The sequence below is a fragment of the Manis javanica genome, chromosome 1 (genome assembly GCF_040802235.1).
Source record: "Manis javanica isolate MJ-LG chromosome 1, MJ_LKY, whole genome shotgun sequence".
NCBI lineage: Eukaryota > Metazoa > Chordata > Mammalia > Pholidota > Manidae > Manis > Manis javanica.
This window is the reverse complement of record NC_133156.1, coordinates 7,045,662-7,069,019: the sequence shown is the minus strand read 5'-3', so window position 1 is coordinate 7,069,019 and position 23,358 is coordinate 7,045,662. Positions and strand designations below refer to the sequence as shown.

General features: G+C 33.3%; 1 protein-coding gene across 10 annotated transcripts in view; it reads right to left on the bottom strand.

The window, feature by feature from the left end:
* Positions 1-23,358, bottom strand: part of ZMYM2 (zinc finger MYM-type containing 2) — a 123,563-nt gene that overhangs the window by 30,663 nt on the left and 69,542 nt on the right. For all 10 annotated transcript variants that reach the window (XR_005061072.2, XR_005061069.2, XR_005061070.2 and 7 more), the window contains 7 exons: positions 20,220-20,370; positions 19,630-19,745; positions 17,200-17,316; positions 14,898-15,048; positions 13,947-14,119; positions 8,095-8,260; positions 7,424-7,458 (listed from right to left, as the gene is read on the bottom strand). Coding sequence is in view for 6 of the 10 variants with exons in the window: in XM_073223707.1 (XP_073079808.1) it covers positions 7,424-7,458; positions 8,095-8,260; positions 13,947-14,119; positions 14,898-15,048; positions 17,200-17,316; positions 19,630-19,745; positions 20,220-20,370 (909 nt within the window). In the remaining 4 variants the exon portion in view is untranslated. The remainder of the gene's footprint in view (positions 1-7,423; positions 7,459-8,094; positions 8,261-13,946; positions 14,120-14,897; positions 15,049-17,199; positions 17,317-19,629; positions 19,746-20,219; positions 20,371-23,358) is intronic.

The following is a 23,358-nucleotide window of genomic DNA, read 5'->3' as shown; positions in this document are numbered from 1 at the left end:
GCAAGCCTCTGGTCATAACAGTTTCATAGACAGATCAGTAGTACATAGTCTTGTTTCTGCTGAAACACACTTTATTTAATACATATTTCTTACAAGTAATTACACACTGCATTTCTTTATAATACATCATTATGGCTACAGCATTGTACTTCCTGTGATTATCAACTCTCAGACATGTGCACATATAAAGTGCAGATATAATACAAACATACTGCACAGTACTCAAACTCAGTACTGTGAACATACACTGAATATTATTCCATATAGAGTTAACACAAATAAAGTCCTAGAAAAAAACCCACAAAGATTTAAGAGTTTAAAGTTTTATAAACACATTAACTTCTGTTGGTGGAGCTGCCGGATATATGTTAGGGCACTGTACTGTGTAGCTAAACCTCTCTCAATGTTAGCATGCTCCATGAAAACAAATGGGGAGGTTGATGGACCTTCCTCTGCACAAAAGCGAGATGATGAGGATGGCATGGTGACATCTGAAGTTTTACCTCAGGAGCTTGACTCTTGCAACTCGTTGACACTGTCAGCAATATTCCCTCACAAATTAGCTTCAAAAATTGAGTCAGCCTTGTCTGCTTGGGTTTTTTACCTTGTATCTTTTAAGTGTTATTGTTGTAATGCACAAACACGGTGGTGCTTAAATATGAGGCTTTGCTCAAGCACAGGATCACTCACATTCTTGCATGTCACTGACAATTTTTCCCAGGGCAGATTTCCATTCCAGTATTTTGGCTGCTCCTAAGGGGACAATTCTTGGGAAACTCAGGCTCATTTAATCAGTGAATATACCTTTTTTTGTGATCTTGTCCAGGTCATCAGTGGGCTCTACTGCCTTCATTGCCAAAACTTCCTCCATGTCTTCTTCCTTCATGTCCCAAAGCATTCTTCACTTACTTGTGTGTGATATGCACTATTGGTGTCAGAGAACCTTGCAAGCTCTCTCATGAAATGGGCATCGAAAGCTTAAATTATGCCCTGATCAAAGGGATGGATGGATGAGAGAATGTTTGGGTGCATAAAAAGAATTACATTATGATGGTCATTTTTGAGCTCTTCATAACAACAGGCATTATGCAATAATAAAACTTGAAGGCAGGGTTTCATTCTGGAAACAGTGCTCAACTTCTAGGATAAAGCAGTTATAGAACTAATCCCAGATAGTGCAGTTTTCTTCCTTTTAATTGCTCACAGATTTTGGGCTCTGTACACCATGATGGGTCTGCACTTAAGGTTACCCTTGGCACTGGCATACAAAAACATGGTTACATGGTCTTTGAAGGACTTTAAGTCAGGGGTTCGAAGACCACTAATGGGACACAGGTTCATTTGTCAATGATCATGTAAAAACAAACCAGTCTCACCAGCAATGAAAAACTGCATACAACCCACTTCCTGCCTAATAGAGGCATTCTTCCACAGCATCCTCATCTGCAGAACCCACGTAGACTGCAAGTTTAACATTTTCCACACTGAATCACCTTAAAATGTGTGAGCCAGCCATCATTAAGCAAGAAAGGTTTAACAATTTCCTGATCCTGGGTAACAAGTGAGCTGGAACTCTCACAACCATGCTATTCACTATGTTTTTTATTTATCATTCATATACAATCTTATGTTGGTTTCAAATGTACAACACAGTGGTTCAACAGTTACCCATTATTAAATCCTCACCCTCTCTAGTGCAGTCACTATCAACACAGTAAGATGCTACAAAATTGTTAACTGTATTCTCCATGCTGTACTACCATCCCCATGACCAGCTTATATTGTGATTGCGAATTATTGTAGCTGTTTATCCCCCTCATCTTTCCCTCCCTCTTGGTAACTGCTAGTCACTTCTCAGTGTCTATGAGTCTACTGATGTTTTGTTCCTTCTGTTTTGCCTTGTATTTATATTCCACAAGTAAGTGAAATCATATGGTATTTGTCTTTCTCTGCCGGGCTTATTTCACTGAGCATAATACCCTCTAGATCCATCCATATTGTTGCAAAAGGCAGGATTTCTTTACTTTTATGGCTTAACAATACTCTACTGTGTATATGTACCACATCTTTATCCTTTCATCTGTTGATGGACACTTGGGTTGCTTCTGTATCTTGGCTATTGCAAATAGTGTGGTGATAAACAGGGGTGCATATGTCTTTTTAAATCAGGGGTTTTGTTTTCTTCAGATGAATTCCTACAAATGGAATTACTGGATCAAATAGTATTTCTATTTTTAGTTTTTCTGAGGAACCTCCATACTGCCTTCCACAGCAGCTGTACCAACTGACATTCCCATCAATAGTGTAGGAGTGTTCCCATTTCTTTACATCCTCACCAGTATTTGTTGTTTCTTGTCTTTTGGATAGTGGCCATCCTAACTGGTGTGAGGTGTATCACCACTGTTGTTTTAACTTGCATTTCTCTGATGAATAGCAATGTAGAGCATCTTTTCCTGTGCCTGCTGACCATTTGTATTTCTTCTTTGGAGAAGTGTCTGTTCAGGTCCTCTATCCTTTAACTCGGTTGTTTTGTGGGTGTTGAGGCATATGAGTTCTTTATATATTTTGGATGTCAACCCCTTATCAGATGAGTCATTTACAAACATACTCTCCCATACTGTAGGCTGCCTTTTGGCTCTGCTGATGGTGTCCTTTGCTGTACAGAAACTTTTTAGTTTGATGTAGTCCCTCTTGTTCACTTTTTTGTTTTCCTTGCCCAAGGAGATGTGTCCAGGAAAAAATTGTTCATACTTATGTTCAAAGAGATTTTTGCCTAGGTTTTCTTCTAAGAGTTTTATGTTTTTATGACTTCATTCAGGTCTTTGATCCATTTCGAGTTTACTTTTACGTATGGAGTTAGACAATGATCCAGTTCCAGTCTCTTGCAGGTAGCTGCCTGTTTTCCCAACACCAGTTGTTTAAGAGGCTGTCTTTTCCCTAACTGTACACTCATGGCTCCTTTGTCATATATTAATTGACCATATATACATCGGTTTACATCTGGGCTATTTTGTTCTATTGATCTATGGGTTTGTTCTTGTGCCAGTACCAAATTGTTTTGATTACTGTAGCTTTGTAGTAGAGCTTGAAGTTAGGGAGTGTTAATACTGCCAACCTTGTTCTTCTTTCTCAGGATTGCTTTGACTATTCAGGGTCTTTTGTGGCTCCATATGAATTTTCAAACTCTTAGTTCACTGGAAAATACTATTGGCATTTTGATAGGGATTGTATTGAATCTGTAAATTGCTTTGGGCAGGATGGCCATTTTAACAATGTCAATTCTTTCTATCCATGAGCACGGGATAGATTTCCATTTATTGGTGCCTTTTTTAATTTCTCTCATGAGTGACTTAGAGTTTTCAGAGTACAGATCTTTCACTATGATTTATCTTTAATTAGTTGAAAGCTCAGATTTGTTATCCACAAATTTAGCCATTTTCCAATTCTCCCAGAGCTTCAACACACACTATAGATTTTACAGCATTCAAAGTTGCCTCATCTACAAGTTGGTGAATTTCTTATTCCTTTTTCTGGATGTACCATATTGTTAGTTCACAAACACTGAACTCACAGCCAACTGAATGAAACCCACCAAACATGTTATTTCCTCTGTAGGGCACATAGGAGCTTTCTTGTGTACAGGAACACTAGACAGCACTTTAGTGCTATGCTTAGGGGATCTTTTAAACAGCAAAATCACCAACAAAAAGCACAAATATAGGAAAAACATGGCACTAAATAGACTGTGTAAAGGACACTTGTTTACAGTGTGAGCTGAGACAAGAAGGTAAAGTCTTGCCTTGTTTGATCTTAGCAAGAAGATGTAACTTAACACTCACATTTTTCACTGCTCCACATGTCTGTAAATGACCTTGATGTTGCAAATGATCTGCTTATTTAGAGGTTACAAATAAGTTTTAGAGAGCAGGTAAGTTCACAAATATGAATAAATAATGAGGATTCAACTGTACTTACAACACTTACTGCTTAAAAAGTTTATCTGTGTGTATTTAAAGGTCTGGAAAAGTCTGAAAAAAAACCTATGGTGGATATTTCATGAGTTACAAAAATTCATATGGCCAAAAGGATGTAAATATGAGCTTACTGTGGATTCATCATGATTTCAAACCAAATACATACTAATCAGCTGTAAGAGATAGTCACAAACAAGAAGCTAGAGAATTTAGTTGTAAAACCACTGCTGCAAAGGTCAGGCAAATCAATCTTTGTGCCTCTATTTCCTCCACGTAAAATGAGAAGAATTATTTAACAGTTACTGAGTAGCTACCACATATCAAGCAATGTAATATAACAGTATATGTTTATTTGCCTGTCTACTCCAGGTCTGAACTGGGAAATACTGTAGAATCCCCACTTAAGAAGAAGGGGCCCAAAATCACAGATATCCTAGATTATTCACTGTTTCACTTTGTCATTCTGCAAATATTACATCATGTCAATCAAACTATGCTGTCTAGTGCAAAACACTTGATAATACTTCCTACCTGTCTACTAGTCAATAGGCAGGATCTATACCTATTTATAATGAATAGTGAAGAAGGATCCAAAATAATAAAAATTATGATATAAGCCACCCTCTGTTGAGTATTTGCTATATGCCAAGGACTATGTGCTATAGAGAATGTTTATGTCCCCCTTAAATCTGTATTTTGAAATCAATCCCCATGGTGATGGTATCAGAGGGTGTGGTCTTAAAGCAGTAATTAGGTCATGAGAGCAGAGCCCTCCTGCAATGGTATTAATGCCCTTTTATAAAGAGATCCCAGAGAGACCTCTCACCCCTTCCACCATGTGAGTTGAGGGCATAGCAAAATGATGGCCATCTATGAACCATGAAACAGGCCCTCACCAGACCAGGTTATCTGCTGGCACCTTGATTTTAGACTTTCCAGCCTTCAGAACTGTGAAAAATAATTTCTGTTATTGTTAAGCCACCTTGTTTGTCTATGGCATTCTGTTAAAACAGCTCAAACTAATATACTACGGAAGTCACCACAATTACATGACTCATGAAATCAGTTATTTAATCCTCAAACCACCACCAAAGGTAGGTCCTTTTTATCACTCTCATTTTACAGATAAGGAAACTGAATTTCAGAAGTTATACAACCTGGTAAAGGTGACAGAGCCAAAAGTTCTGAAGTCAGGATTCAAGTAGTCTCATCTGATGTCCAAGCCTTTTTTTTTCTTCTATTTTTTTAAATTGAAGAATAGTTGATATACAATCTCACATTAGTTTCAAGCATACAACACAGTGCTTCAACGGTTACACACATTATTAAATCCTCACCCTTAGTGCAGTCACTATCTGTCAACATAGAAAGATGTTATAGAGAACCATTGACTATATTCTCCATGCTCTACCTCCATCCCTGTGACCAACTTATATTATGATGGAGAATTTTATTGCCCCTTTATCCCCCTCCCTCTCGCCACCCAACCACCCCAATTCCTCCCCCATGGTAACCACCAGTCACTTCTCAGTGTCTGGGTCTACTGCTAGTTTATTCATTTTGTTTTGTTTTTAGATTTCACAAGTGAAATCATATGGTATTTGTCTTTCTCCACCTGACTTATTTCACTCAGCACACTCCCTCGAGATCCATCCATATCACAAATGGCAGGACTTCTTTTTTTTATGTCAACGCCTATGTTTGTGATTACAATACATACTATCTCTGTAAGATCTGAAACATAACATCTGCTGTGTTTTTAGTACTTACTATTGTCCTGAGGTAGATAAAAGCTCCATCCCCATTTTACAAATAAGGAAATACACAAAGAACAGTAAAGTGACTTGTTCAAAACTATACAGCTAAGCTCCCATCCTTTGAAGTTTATGGGTGGGGAATTAAAAGATTCCAAAAGCTTACAAGGAAAAGATGGGAAAGGACTTAACACAACAGAAGGAAATAGTTGTAATGGCACAGACTTATCCTCCCCTACTAATGATGCTCTCTCCATACTTCTGCTTGCCATGTAAAGTGATTCAAGTGCTGTGAGAAGAGAAAGGCATTTAGTATTCTACTGGTAGAAGGGATTTCTTGGAAGCCTCGGTCAGAAGTTTACATATTTGAAACAAGGTTGGGGAGTTGCCTTATGGTTGCACAAATATAAGAAAACAGGGAGTGATCATATTCACATTCCTCAGCACTGAACAAGGTACCTGCATTAAAATCAGATAATAGAGCTAAATACTTCAACGTACTTCTGAATCATCTTTATATTTCCACATGGGGAGAGATAGGGAAGGAAGCAAAGGAAAAAGTCTTCTTACTTTTCTAGGATTCTGTCTATTAACATCAAAACCAAAAACCAAAAACTGAACATATAATATAAAACACTGAACTTTCATCCATATCAGTGCCCCTACATTGTGCTTACTTCTTAAACTCACCTGAAGAACTTCTCAAGAATACAAAACTTCTGAGTTGGGGCCCAGGTACTGGAAAATTTTTGAAACTCTTCAGGTGATCCTAATGTATAGCCAGAACTAAGAACCTTTGATTTATTCTTTCTTACCAGGGTAACAACTAGCCCAGAGACTTACTGTGATACCAATTATGACTCCTGCAGTTTCCCAGGGATAAAGATGACAGAAATACCAGTGTTCCAACACTGATGATTACTGTTAGACTCATCATACAGAGGGTAGGGTCACTGTTACTTAAAATATGGCAAAAGTAAGTACATGTAAGTGGCCACTTTCAACCCACAAAATTCTTAAAATGCTAATATAAAAGCAGAATCTTACGTATTATACCAAAAGAAAGGAAAAGACTGAAGAAAAAAGAGGGAAGAAAACAGGACACATTATGCATTGCTCAAATTTAAAAATTCACAAGTCCTAGCACCCAACACAGACCTTCAGATACCTATTTGAGAACAAACACACAAAGCCATCAAAAATGTGGTCTGGCCTATCCTTTCACTCTCATTTCCCATAATTCCATCACCAGTCACCCTTTAAGCTGGGCCCTAATAAATAGTTTTACCAAATACACACCCCTCTTGCACATTATTATTCCTCCCTCTTTACCTGGCAACCTTCTATTCAACTAGTTAGAAGCGTTTTCACAACTGCCAGAAACAGAGTCCATCATTTCAAACATACTATTGCTACTGCCTTGAAGGTCCATCTATAATGGGTGCTTCACTCAAACACCATTTATATATATGCCTCTCTCCCATAGTATGGGTAGGGTTTTAATTAATTCGCCTTTATATTCCTTAGCAAGTATGAAAGAACCTGTTTTAATATCAGGTAATTCAACCTGTATTTCAAATGTCTCAACAGAGAAAAGTAAAAAATCTTTTATTATCACGATAAGATAAAACTGGGTTTTTTTTTTTACCCCATTAGAAAAATTAGTATTTAGCACTTTACTTAAGCAATACTTACTGTCATTTTGGCTCGGGATGTCTGACAAGCTTGATCTGAAAACATAAACAAATTTAAAATAAGACAAAACCATTTTCTTCAGAATTTTCAAAACCCATATTTCAAGTTAAATGTTACTGATTTTTAAAACAGCCACTGAAGAAAATATTTTACACTGTTTTAAGTAAAAACTATCAAATTTGAGAGCTGAAATACTGAGCTAAATAAGTGAAATAAACTCTTTTCCCACTTTGCCCCCTCAGAAAGTATATATCGCTTTGGGGGTAGTACTAGGACCTTATGCCTAACCTTAAATAATTTGCAGCTTCTAAAGGATTGTGGTTGCTCCCAACCTACCCCTTGCACATAACTTTTGATAAAAATAGCTTTCATTTAAAACTGTAAATGACATATGATAGGTAGATGAATTAAAAATTTTTGTTATTCTGTTTACCTCCTCTCCACCCCCAACTGGACTCTATTTTTTTAACTGCATTAAATTTTTTAATTAAATAAGATATAAAAATCAATACATCCACAGAAACATCATATAGGGCATTTTTTCCCAGAAAAACTATGCAAGTTGTTATTAAATTATATCCAAAATCAATTACTATCATTACTTTACTTTGAATTATGATCTAAAGACTATTACACAGGTTTTGTAAGTTACTTTCTAAATTATTATATACCATAATGTAAGTTTTCAGGTCCTTTCTGTGTTGTCATGTTGGGCTCATTTTGCTGACAGTAGAAACGTAATAAGCAATGCTGATCACAGAAATGTTTCATTTCCCCACGCCACTGCACTCTCTCTTTAAGAGTTCCTTGAGATTTACAACAGTCACACCTTGCAGCCTTAATAAAAAAAAAATTCGACATTTCCAATTAGAAGATCTAGTAAGTCAGAGCTACACTTAAAGAGCATTCTAAAAATGTATCAGTGATTACTGCCAAATGTGATAAGGGAATATATCTGACAAGGGAAAAATCAGTTATAATATAAATCATAAACATACAGTAAAATCATAATAGAAGTGAAAACCATGTAGCAATTTACCTAATGTCAAAATCCCTTTCTATACTTACCAGAGATCAAAGATCAACATTACAACAATAGGGAAATTTTAACTTTTACTAAATTGTACAATATTTTTAATTATCTTAAAAGAATTTTGAAGGCCATAGTAATATACTGGTGCAAGTCTCCTACAATCATATTACATCGAAAATCTCTGATTAATGAATGAATTTCCCAGGTTCAACTGAGAGTTCATAATAAATCCATTTAAAGAAGTTGTACAAGACCAGACTGATTTTTAAGCAAGCTCTTATGAAGAGAAATCACGGTTGCTAACTTCAAGTATTTCTGTCTCTCAACAATTCAATTTGAAGTGCTTTAATAGACTGATTTAATCATAATATGAACTTCATGTTCATATGCCAATCACTAAATGTTTAACTAGTTAAAAAGCAGTATTTTAAGACAATGACTTTGACCTACATCTAGGAAAACGATAGGTCCTAACTGGCCTACAACTTAGTATGTAAAACAAAACCGATTAAAATTCATATATAAATTACACTTTATTTTGGTGTATCAAATATCTACAGATTTTTTATTTTTTAGAGATCCCATTTTCCCTAAATTTTGCCCATTTTCACTATTTGTTAACATCTTCATCAATAAGTAAACCAAAATGTATAAAATGATTATTTTCAAATATAATTCTTACCATAATTTTCTGATCTAGTTAGAACAGAAATAAATTACTATAATTTTTTAAATTCTCCACTGGTTTAACTACTCAGAAGTTCTGATGAAACAATAAAGATTATGTATTTTGTAGTTCATAACAGTAATGATGGCTATAGCTTTTTCTCATTACTCCTAATTGTAGTTTTATACTGTAGGTCTTTAAATCTCTCATTTTATGTCTCAACAAGAGTTCTATGAATAAATACTACTGTCAAAATTCCTAGTCAGGAATATTAACAGATGATTATGTTGATAAATAGGTCTTATATAATAAACATACCCCAAGGTTAGAACACAGGCTCTTTTTTTTCTCCATGTCATTTCTCCTGCTGAATAAATGTTAAGTGAATGAAGATTTGTAGCATAAATTATGACTATTAAGTGATGCCAATATGACATCTTTTGTCCCAAAACTTGTGAGCTTAAATTTTATGTTGTTGGTAATATTATGTGGTAATCTCAATACATTAGCACTTATTATCAACCAGGTCATGTTTTACTACATAATGAAAAGCATCCCTATGTAAAATTCTCACCAGTCAAAGACTGTTCTTTAAAATAACCACTGAAGTATTCCAGGTTTCAATTTTTTTCCCTTTCTATAACTTTATAAAGCCCAAAGGAAGTAACTGAAAGCTTAACATTCTATTTACTGAGTCTCAACAGTGCAAGAATAGCAAAAGTGAAGCTGCAACCCAACTAACCTCACAACAGTAAGGGGAATTAACATCCAAATACGTTAGGTGAGTTGTATAAGGCCAAATATTAAAATGCAAAAGTAGGGTTCAAAGTATATAATCCAAGTCAAAATATTGGCTTTAATTACAAGAAAATGGAGAAACAAAGTGGAAAAAAATTACAAGAAAATAGGAATAGCTGAAAAATAAAAATCCTATCAGAAATAAAATGCTGCAAGAAGGTTGTCAATGTAACATCTAAAACCCAAAGAAATTTGTTTAAAACTTACTCAATCACTACAGGTACTATGCTCCTTATATATGAATATATTTTCATTTACACAATAATTTAGAAGGGCAAGGGCATAAAACTAAGACCAAAGAATTCCACCCAAAGAATCTGAAGAATGAAATCACTTCATTATTTTGTAATTACAGACATTTGGATTTTGTAGTAACAATACTTGAAGCTCCTTTCTTCCAGAGGTTCAAAACAAATTTAGATGATTTCTCTCAATCCAAGGAAAAAAGCAAGATTAATGTCAATTTGCAAATAGGAAAAAAACATGTTTTATCAGGATAAAAGGATAATAACAGAACTCAATACTAATTCCAAGTTTAAAGCCATAATAAAAAATTTAAGAGGTTATGAACCAAATTATTTGTTTCTTTTACAGCCGCTCACGCAAATTCTGGCAAAGTGTTTGGAATCTAGCTAAAATGCAATGGTGAATTTGAAAACATTAGTGACTATCATTTCTTAACAACATCAACACCTACTCCCACTCAACCACAAGAGTCGTCTTAGGAGATTTAACATCTCCCTAGTATAAGAACTGAAGTGTAATGTAAGACTCTGGTATAAAAAAATGTTACCATCCATTTCATGTACTTTCTCTCACTGTGGAAAACTGGGGATTATGTGTTATTGGTGGGGGAAAAGTCACTAATTCCAACAATCTAAGTAACAGGCAAGTACTAAATTCTTAATTTAAAAACCTTAATCCAATCTCAGCTACTAAAAGAATCTCTTCTTTGGTAACTGACAAAAGGTCATTCAGACTATAATGACATAATCTCTTACATCTATTGGACAGTTTCCAACTCACATTTTTTTGGTTGATAAATATACATCTTTAACTTTCTCATCTACTTGCTCCCCATTTCACCAATCAGAACTAATTTTACAGGAGGATTCATGAACATGAATGAAATGGGGAATTTTATAGTCACTTTAGAAAGGACTTTCTTTATGACTTCCCAATATATCTGAGTACAAGATAGTGATTCATTAAAAAAGGAACAATGACGCAGTGATAAAAGAGGAATTCGGTACTACACAAAGCACCAAGTGATAGCAATTCTTCTGTTACCCAAAAGCACATTTAAGGCAATAATGTTAGATTTTCCCTTCCCAAAATTAATTTCAAAAACAAAGAATTGTTAATGAAATCAGTGTTCCCAGCTGTTTTTTATAAAACAAAAATTTTAAGCCCAGTAATATTTTTTCACTCAGTCCTTTTATAACTAAGATTTACTAAAACATAACTATTAATTTGATGAAAGCCCTTAAGTCATACTGTTAGACTATTATAGGCCATTTGCAATAAAGAATTTAATATTGCTACCATTCACGACTGGTTTCTAATACAAATCAAAACCTTTGTTAAAAATTATGCAATTTGAATAAAGTTTAAGAAAAGTTTATCAGTTCTATTAAGAAGCACTGTGAAGTATTCTTGGGAAACAGCAGACCTTTCGAATTATCTCCAGGACATAACAAACATGTAGGTATTATTCCATTACAATACTAAATCCTTTTTCTCCAAAAATTTTAAACTTACAGGGATCAAAATTAACTACCTTCTCCCACCTGCTTTCACATTATGCCTGGAAACATTTGAGGAAAAGTAATATTGACTAATTTCTAAAGAGTTATCTGGGAGATGAAAAATATTAACTTTATTCTCAGCATTTTTGGTTGCATAATTTCAGAGATTTGATATTCCAATTTAGAAGAGATGGTATTTAATAAGCCACTACTTTAAATCCAAAAGTAAACCATTATATAGACCGGAAAACACAGATCATTCAAAATGTCAAGTAAAAGAAACATAAGCAGAAGTTTTAAAAGTACAATATTAAATACTTAAATGTAAATACATAAAAAATTTCAAGTTATTTATACTATAGGTAATCTCTCAAACTGAAGCACAAAGGTAAAAATATAGCCATGTGTGCCCCTATAGCAAATCCTCCTGACTAAAGGCTAAATAACAACTGGATGGACTAACTGTTGTTTTAAAGTATCCTTGATGGAGCACCTTTTTTTTTGGATTATTTTTCTAATAAAAGCTGGATTGACTAGGACAGGTCATATTTTTAATGAATGTAAGTCTAAAATTTTGAGTTCTTAAAAAAGGAGAAGGGGAAAGGAAGGTCAAAAAAATCCTATTTTGGTTGTGACTCAATTTACCACATTTTCAGGATGATGATATGAAGATAGCAGTGAATAGAAAGGATTCATGAGAGGTATAAGAAAAGACAGTTTGACTCAAGAAAAAAGCACACAAAGAAATTCTTCAATTACAACACTGGCTGCCTCCACAAAGAGGCAAATAATGAATTAGGAGGGGCAATCCTTTTCTTCATTTCAGAGGTTGCATTTCTATTGATTATATAGAAAAATCACCAGTTTCTTGCTATTACAAACTTTACACCATTGTTATTTGCTTCTTACAAATTCCTCTCATGTGATGAAAATGCTCTTACCTTTATTTCTCATATTAGTGCAGTATGTAATAATGCTATTGTATATTATACAAAGATTTGTTGGGTTTAAAGACAAAAAATAACACTGAATGAATAAAAGAGTTGGATACAATCATCCTTTAAAATAAGGCAAAATGAAACAAGTGGTAACATCTAGAATCTAGAATAATGTAGTCTTTTGCCGAAGAACACCTTTGCTTTCCAAAAAAAAAAAAAAAGGAGAACAAGAACCAAAAAATTTCTCTATTTTAGGTAATGTAAAAGCAAACAGGAAAAATTCACTCAGAGAAAGAAGTCAAACAAAGAAATACATTCAGTGTGCTGTGAACAAAACACATATTCCTCCAAGAAAGATTATTTTTTTAATTTAAGTTTAGATTCATAATTACACTAGGCATAAATCTGTATAATAAAAGAATGACAGGGAAATCATCATTATCACTTGTTAACAACTTTTGTCCAAAGAATAAAATAAATGATGAAAAGAGAAAACATATAGTAAGAATAAAATGGAATTTCCATGTATGTAGCCATCAAATACCTTTACTGCCTTGAAAATATCCAAAACAGATTTTTTAAATTGAGAAAGGTATATTTATGTGTTGTGCTAAACTAAAATTGAACATTTAAAGCCACTAAGGCAACATTTTCTGAGTGACTTCTCAAAATTGCCACTCTCTGTAGGAGAGTAAGATGTTTGGTTTAGACTAAAAGGAATGCATGTTAGAGGATGTTTATATGTTTGTTCTGTGTGTTTCTACAATTTGATCCTTAATTCTAAGGCTTAAATTACTCAGAAGCAATAGTAAAATAATTAACTGAAGTGCACCCAAACTCTCAGCCTCGACAACCACTGAATATTTTGAAAGTATCTTCCTCTCTTTATACTACACAAAGAACTACTGCAATTCTCCTTAGTTATCATTTTCATTAAGTAAACTAAATAACAATCTACATATTTCAAACATTTTACTGCTTCTTTAGCAGGATTTCACAATCTTAAAGTTATGATGCTGCCTTCACGTGCTTACAACTGCACCATAAATGAAGCATTAGAATTGAGGCGATTTTCCATGTTACAGACAGAGGAATTAATACCTTTTTCTGTGGTAGAATTTGAGTAACCAAAGCCCAAATTAACACTCATTTTCTAATTTAGGAAGAAACCAACATTTGAAAGTCTCTAAAGATCCACAATTAAAAAAGGAAAAGATCAAAGTGTTTTACTATACATCTTAAGTATCCAAAACAACTAACTGCTAATGTTCAACACTAGTAGTCATCAAAATATTTCTACTTTAAAGTAGTTGCTGTAATAAAATTCTGAGTTACTTGCCTTGTAGTACCAATCCTGAAATTTTTTACAGCAGTCTTCACTACAGAAATCTCTCACGACACCATCAAGTTCTTTAGTTGCTCCCTTCTTACAAAGCTGAGAGCAATAGTTGCAAGTAACACATCTCAGTCCTAAACGTCTTGCAAAATCCTGTTTGTACAACAATTTGCAGCCTAAAAAATACAAGGTTTTAATATTAAAACAAAACACATGAAAATAATGGACAGTAGATAGGAAAGCTGGGGAGTTCAGTGCCTGGGCCAAACAAAGAACAGGGGAGTAAAACTCAGCTTAGAGCAAGAATGTATCATTTGGAGAAATGTAGTAGTAACAAGAGCCCAAAACCCAGAGACAAATCCTGATTCCTATCTCTAGAGAATTAGAATGAGAAGTGGAGTTCATTTCTAATATGCTGCCTGGCATCACAGTAGCAAAAATGCAAATGAGAGGAAAGAAAATTCTTTAATGTACTGTAACAAAAGCCTGTGTTTCCCTGGCATCTCAAACTGGAAATCTAAAAAGTATTTTCCCATGGTAGTAATGCACATGTGATTTCCTTTCTGGTATACTGAAAATATTTGTCAACTGACAGGGAAATGGATCCAATGCAAAATAATTTTAATCCACTTGTAAAATCACTTTCAGGTCACAATTTGTGAGTTTAGGAATGACACGGTTAAGATAATGCTTTTATTTCATTCTTAAAACTTCCTTGCAATGTAAAAACAGGCTACCAAATTTATAGACAAAACAACTTGAGGCCCAATGTCTCAAATGTATATAAAATTAACAAAACAAGTCAGTAGAAAAACAAACTCGTTATTTTTGTTCAGCTACACTTAAATTAGACAGCTATTCTGGATATACGTAGTTATACATTTCAAAAATATTTTGGCAAAAAATTAACATTATGTATTAATAAAACTTATGAACAACACTGTATATACTTGCCTTCACTACAGAAAGGTCTCTTAACGCCAGAGAAATTTACTGTTTCATGAAGAGTCTTCTCCTCTTGACAGTATTCGCAGTATGTAACTATGCAATGCAATTTCTTATAGTCGTCTGAACAAGTTTTGCTGCAGAACTGATGCACTTTGTTCTAAACATACAATGGAAACCTTGGGTTAAGTATATGACAATCATCTCAATAAAAACTTTAAGAAATTAACAAGCCACTTTTACAGAAACAAAGTTAAATCATTTACCTACTCAATGTTATAATCCTTGGGGATACATTTCCTATAGGTGACAGATACCTAGTTTAACAAATTCACTGCTATATTTAGACATAGCTCCACAAAATTCAACACCATTAACCATCTTAAAATTACTTAGTGAAAGACATCACTAAAACAAGATGAGTCTAGCATTGCTAACAGAACTGGATAAATGAGAAGAAAACAATGGAAGATGCAACATGGGTAAGCTACAAAAAAACAAAAATTATGATATTAATAACATTTTCACTCAAAAAGAAACATTTTTTCTTGAAAATACTCAAGCAGGCTCAATCATATTCTTGTCTATCACAGCTTAATGGTAACAGACTTATGGATAAGTATTCAATTGGGGCTATCACACAGCATGCTGCTGAAGCTTAAGACTGAGCTGGTTTCCTTTAATAAGGCTAGGTTAGTAATTATTTTTAATTATCTCTCCTGGCCCCAAACCCACAATAGCCAGAACTAGGTTTCAAACATCCCGCCAAACAGAAACAAGTTAAAACTTCCAAGGTGGCAGCTTTTTCCCCTGTTATCATGCAGGGTACAGACTAGGTCTAAACTGTCTACCTAACACTTAAAGATATCTGAAGATCAAGGTAAGAAAGGTGAAAGAGTCTAGTTCACAACTCAAGTAGTAAGGCAGTATCAATGTAAAGCCGTCCCATCTGGACATATAACTTATAAGACAAAAAGAGCAACAAAGAAAACACAACTGCTAACAGAATGAGAAGCAAAAGACCTCAGAATTCTCAATCACCTGAGAGACAGACTCAACTCTCATTCAGTTTGATGTTTCTTAATTCCTTCCAACACTTAACCTCCATGTAAATAAAAGCAACACACAAAAAAAGACTATAAAAGCCAGGTAGTGCTGACATGGAGACAGCGGAAAGGACTTCGTTTTCATCTATTATCAAAATTCAGTTCAGGATCTTCATTTCCTAGTAATATTCTTCTATGTGCTTGCTTATGGATTTCTTTCCTCATTCTCTACCATTCCTTTACTCTCTTATTGGGCCTTCAACAGTCTTCCTACTATGATTGAAGGAAAGCATTAGTCACTAAAAATCATCACTAGGTGCCAACAATAGTCTTAAAATATGATTGGTTTAAATGATTTTGAAACAGCACCAAACAACACAACACATTAAGAAATTTTCCAGGCATTAAAGTGTTAACATACTAAGATTTCAGATTTCCAAAGTACTTTAGAACTCATGTAGTTAGTTCTGGGTATTACCATTTACCTAAGACTCTGATACTGATTGACTTGCCAACAGCCACTAAGTTTTGGCTCAAGAGCAGTCTATTGTTGGAACTACATTTTATTACGTACTCTATGAACATTGCTCAAAATACAATGTTCAACCAGGGCCACCCCATCCACCCGTCCGTCCGTCCGTCCATCCATCCATCCATTCATCTATCATTGCCCCTTAATGAAATAAAAATTAATGATCAAGAGTTTTTGCTAATGGCAAAAAGCTATGGCAAAACAAATCAATAAATTGGTGAAGGCAAAGAATAAGAAAGGGAAGATAAAATAGGTCTGTGTTAGGACTCCTACTGAAAAACAATTATAAAATGTTAAGTGACAGCACAGTGAATGACTAACAAGTTCTAATTCTTATAGGTAGCAGGCAATACAAGATATAGGTCACAAACAATGTAAGAATGGGAGGGAGGGGGAAGAAATGGGAAAAAAATACATACAGATGCTCTAGGTATGTAAACAAAGTAGCATATAAAATGTTCATTTAATTATATGGACAGTCCATATTCACTATATACAAACATAACATAATGAATATGAAGTCAATAATTTTGTTTGAATTATTGATCTGTTTAAGAAGAAAAAGATTCTTTGTCAGTTGCACTCTCACAAAAGTAAATACTCCATCACAAAATCTGAAAAACTAATCCTTATTTACTAAGAAATAGGTCCTCAAATGGAAATGCCAGTTATTTTTACTAGTTACTAGACTTTCATTTTAGCACTAGAGAATATATAACAAAATATAACTTGCCTCCCATTCCAGGATTTCTGGCTTTGAACAAAAGGAATTTTTACAATAGTTGCATTTTAACTGAATATCACTTGGAACTACAAACTGGCCATTTGGAGAAGACTGCATACTTAGAGCCTAAAACAAAGAAAAAAAACATATAGACTGATATGTTCTTTTAGAATTTTTACTTCTGACTACTGTGAAATATTCACTTTGTCCAGAAAATAATATGAATCTTGCTTAAATATTTCCTCAACACATAAAATTACATTCCTGATTTATGTTTAAAAATTATGCTGATATGCTGTTTTATGAAACTGAAATTCATTTTTTACAACAGGATTATCACTACTTATTTAAAATAAAATAATATGAAAAAGGAAAAAATCATACAGTGCAATTGTGACTTTTCTCTCTTTAAGAACATATAAGTAAATAACAGTGAGGCTAACCAAGTTCTGAACATGTTTCTAAAAAACCTAGCTACTAGGTTCTCTCTCCAACTGCTAATTTCTAATGATTTGCCCCATTTGCATTATTGCTGTCAGTTCCATTCCAAGTCCATCAGTGAAAACAGCCTATCTTACTTTTTCAAACTGATTTCTTCTACAAAGTTTGGAAAAAATAACAGACTGGTATTGCCATCAGGAATTTTAGTTTTACTATATTTTTAAAAGTTAAAACAATTTATAGGATAGGTAAAGATACAAGCATATACAGGCTTTAAAATTTTGTCCTAAGTTATAATCTGAATGATGAATACACTGATATTTAATTATGATTCTTTAATATATATTACATATAATCTTCTGAATGTATGAAATAAAGGTTTTTTTCCAAAGTGGCAATAGAAGGAAAAACAATTTTATCATTTTTAAAACTCTGCATATATCACACAATTAAAATTTGTGAAAAAATAAAACATGAAGATTTAAGAAAATTAAGTATCAGGTGAATAAATTTTTTAAATAAAATCCAGCAACATTATCCTTATTGCTTCCATAAAACTAAGGTCCATTAACCTTACTCTTTCAAAACTAATGAAATACCATTCTATTACCTAACTTTGAAATGAAAAAACATCTAATAAAGTAAAGAGAAAGGAAAAAAATTCTGTTTTTCTGACTGCCAACTTTTATGCAGTTATACACTGATGAGACTGCCTACAGACTTATCTGAATGCATTCCTTAGAAATAAGAGTGTAAGAGTTTCTTTAAAATGTACAATGTACATATACAAATGATCTCATCAAATCATAGGCAATACAAGTCTCAAACGAAAAAAAGTAGTAGAGTTTCAATTAACATTTCAGTTTACCAACATCAAAACAGAGTAAAGAAAGTTAAAATCTGACAAGCATCATACCAAAGACACTGTCCCCTCAACTACTTATATCCTTATTCCTTGTAAATTCTAGTTTAAGAAAACCAACCAGTCAATATCAGTATTTACCACTTTAAGGATGTTATCAATGGCCATGATCCCAACTCCCAAAATAAAAGTTTAGTCTTGAATGTGGTTTATCAACCTAAGCTCAGTTAAGGATGTAACTATTAACAAAAACAACATACACTTGGCCGAATTCAAAACCACATCAATTGAAATGCTAATAACTGTTATAACTACAGTAACTTAATTTCCAACTTAGATAAAATAACGCATGGCTAAGTGTCTGCAACATAGAATTGCTGGATGAATTAACTCAAGTGCACGTCTTTACACACTGGTTTGAATCTTTAAGTTAATACTCTGTAATTTTCACATAGCAGGTAAACCTTCTCATACCACTTAACTATTGCTGAATCCCCTTCTAAGCCATTCCTTTCTAGTGACCAACCAGCTTAAGTTTGGACACTTAAAAGTAATACTGTCTTCTCGGGCTGTCCATACTCCAGCTTTTAAGAAGTACGTCAGAAAATCCTTCTTTATATTTGCCAAAATAAAGAATATCTTCCTGAAACTGAACTTGTACACTATACAAGTCCAGTGCAATCTCCTTTATACATCGTGTATTTTTAGGGAAAAAAAACATTTCTGCTTATCACGTCCAGGCTAAATATACCTATATCCTTCATCTATTTATCATAAAACAGAATTCCCCTTAAAAGTCACAACTTACTAAAAACCATCTACTAAGAAAATACTACACACAAAAGGCACGTAACTCAATTACACCAAAATTTATTTTGCTTTGATGTTCATATCATAAATAACAATTAGAAAGTAAATAAGGTTATCCATGCTATGCAGAGAGCTGGAGCAGCTGCGTCTACTGACTGGGAATCTAGAACTTCAGTCCTCCAAATTTGACTCTCAATAAGGCTATAATCCAAATCTGACTCTCAACAAGGCTATATAAAAATTAGCACATTATATAAAGATAAAGCCTGTTACACTATTTCCTGTATTTTATTGGGGATAAGGATAATGCAAAATAAATAACAAACCTGAAATTTAGCCACACAACTGGAATTGCAAAAGTTATACAGTTTTCCATCAGGCATTGTGGCTTGATACTGAGGTAAAGAGTTTCGCTTACAAAAATGGCAAATAATTCCCAAACCTAGGAAAGAAAAGGTACATAGCTGATTTCTTTATAAAGTAATGAAAGTTGAAAAGAAAATCTTAAGTGACCTGTGAAAATATTATTTTAATGGAAACCCTGTAAACCCATCTTTTATTAAATTCTAAGATTATATGTACCTTAAAAAATTCTGTAATTAAAAGAGTCTGATTTGATATTATGCCTCTAAAATATCCACAGATACATGAAACAACCTCAGTTTTAAATGATTGGATGGAAAAAATAATTTTAGCTAAGAACACAGACATGGACTGAAGTCCACCAATAATTTTAAACTATAATAAATGTGGAATGATCAAAACCATTAAAAAGTTTGCAGTAAGAAAGTGTAGTGTTGAAATAAAAATAAAGTTCTATGCAGTTAAAAACAAGGGTAAAAAAAAGTTAAAGGAGAAAAAGTAGTTAACTTAATCTTGTTAAAGTTTTTTAACTTTCCAAATACCTGAAACTTACTTTGTGATTTTGCATATTTTGTCTTGTGACTGTTCATGCAAACAGTTGAACAATATGGCTCCATATATCCATTAGGACCTATACACTGAGTCATATCAAAAAACCTGCATTGTGTTCGGCAACCAGTGCAAGTGGTCAGTTTTCCGTATTTCTAAAATTTAAAACATGAAAATATAATTAAGAAACCACAATTTAACTAGAAGAAAGGTTATCATATTTTTCATTACACCTCTGTTCTCTCTGCAAAACAATTCTGTTAATGTCTAATCAGGCAGGCTTAGTGAGTCACAAGTCCTCATCGGGATGCAAACTGTTAACCAAAATGCAGCTAAATTAAGATTCAAACAAAAGTAATGATCTCAGCTAAGCTGACTTCAAAAATAGTTTTTCCCCATTAATTAAGTTTAACATAGTTCCTACATATAGGTAAGCAAAGCTGAAAATCAAAGAAAGGCAGTGTTTTCTGTTTACAATGATGACACACTTCTTTGTCATCTGACAAAAGAAACTAAATGGACCTATGAAATGTAACCTTAATAATCAAATAACATCCTTCAGAGGAATAATTTGAAGATGTTAAGTGCTTTTTTCCATTGAGCTGATGCTGTTCCAAGCACTTTCGGAACTTCTCTTAAAGCCAATTTACCCCTTATCTACTACACTTAAAATATCATATAAAATAAAACCACAATAAAATAATTTTCTTTTAATTTTTTTAAAATACAAAAACAAACCTTATTCAAAATTATGCTGGGCTATTAACAAATGTTGATATTAGTCAACAGATAATAATAAAGTCAATCTTTCTGCCAAGAGTGAATATTTGCCAACACTGACATAATTTAAAGAAATGAGATAAAATATATGAAGGTAAGGCCAAAAGAAGAACACTTTGAAAATTACTGGACAAAACCAGTTATACTGAAATATACACAGTCTTACAGCAACAGAGTTCAGATGAACTGGTGTGTATTAAAACTTAACTTGATAGTCAGAATTAGAAATCAGAGAAGCAACCTTTAGGTGCAACTTGTATTTGATCTATCTTCTAAGTGGTTACAGAATTGTCATAATCAATTAAGTCACATATCATATATCATGTTGCAAAATAACTGTATCCATCTTCCCACCTGATGTTGACATTACTACTCCATCTTCAAAGCCAACAGCATCTAGTACCATATGATGATATAAAGAAGACCTCAAAATGTTCCATAGATGGATGGATGAATAATAAATGTCAGAGAAGATGACAATGAGGCCAAAAATAACATAAAATTGCTAAACTGCATAGATAAATTTCATAAGCACCATAGGACTTTAGAAAATAAAGGTAATAAACTGAAGGTAAAAACAATAACCCAAAACAAGTAACATCAACATCCAAAAAAAAAAACAACTTCCTCAGCATACAACAGAACAGGTATGAGAAAGCATAGCCATTTATGTGCCAGGAATATATATTCATTCTGACACTATAAAAAATAACAAGCTGCTCCTCTTCACTAACTCAAATTATCACTTAAAGGAAGCCCTAGATTTTACTTTTTAAAGTGAAAATCAACTCATTCTTCAATTTCTGGTAGGCTCCAAAAAGAAATAGTTACCAACAGCAAAAGAATGGTAATAAGGAACAAAAAAAAAAAAGCTGCAAAGCTATTTAGTCTAATTATGAATCTCCCAATGTTACAAGGACAATAAAGGAGAATGCTACTTTTTGTGTTTGGAATAACATGTTTTCCTGAGGCCTATATAATAATTCAAAATTTTTATTTTGGGAAGAAAATACATCAATAAAATAATAGACAATAAAAGAATGTTTAAATTTTGGCACCACAGAACATATTAGGAATACTAGAAATATCAGGACACCTGTCAATTTTATCGCAGGATTACAGAAGGAAAAGTAAAACAGGTCCATGTAGCAGCAGCTATAAAGAATTCTTTTACCAATATAAATAAGGTCCAATCATCTAATCTAGTCTTGGATTAGAAATTTTTTTTAACATATTAGAAACATCCTTCAAATTGATAATGTTTATTGACAAAAGGGTTAAGTAATTAATTAGTAAGTTTTAAGACATACCAATAAAAAGTAGACCAGTTGAATTGGGTCAAGTAAACAAGGAGCTAAGCAACTGGTCCACACTGACAAATACTTTTATCTGAAGAGAATGAGAAAGTACTATCAGAAAGACAGAATCATTAATATTGAAACTATTTTAACACAACCATTTTCACAGCTACCACTACTTCAAAAACAAAAGGATCCATTTTAATGGAAGAACATCAGCAAAACAGAAATATACCTCATGCCATGTTTCTGTTTTATACGTAAACAATCAAAATAATTGTATTTAAATTTCATGCATTCTATAAATATGCATTCAGTGATTTAAAGGGATTAAATAACTCAACAAATTCACAATTAATATATTCCCCATTAAAGCATGGAAAAAAAGACACCTATTTATAAATTCAGTGAAAAAGAATGAGGTAGAACTGATCAAAGCAAGATATCTGTTAAGGTAAATGGTAAATACAATAGAGAATTTATAACAAATTGTCTCATTTTCAGTCTACTCACTGAAAAAAGGTACTGTTACATTTTAGATTTTAACCAGTTCTGTATGAATTTCAAAATTAACCACTGAATGATTTTAAAACTACCCCTAATTTCCCATTTTACATGTAACACATTTCATTTAATATATTTTGATGGAGTGGACCACATGGGGAGGTGCTCAAGAGATAAAGACTTGTTGGCACAAATCCAATCTGGGAAATGGGCACCAAGATATGGCCTGCACAGGACCTGCTTCCTAGCCACATTCAAACAGAACTTAAACTTAGTAACTTGGATCCATGACATTACATGGGAAAAAATATTATCTTCATATTCATTAACATCTAACAGAAATGTAGCATTCTCTTTCATTCTGATTGGAAGCAATAAACCATAATAGTTTTAATACAACCTATTACTTTGTCAAAAATAAAAATCCCCAGCCTTTTATATCATACTGGCAGACGGCTCAATATATCATTTATGTTCACTACTTCAAAAAACATTATAGCTATTAACCACTATATCTTATTAGTTAATGCATTAATAAAATATATATAATACATTTCAAAA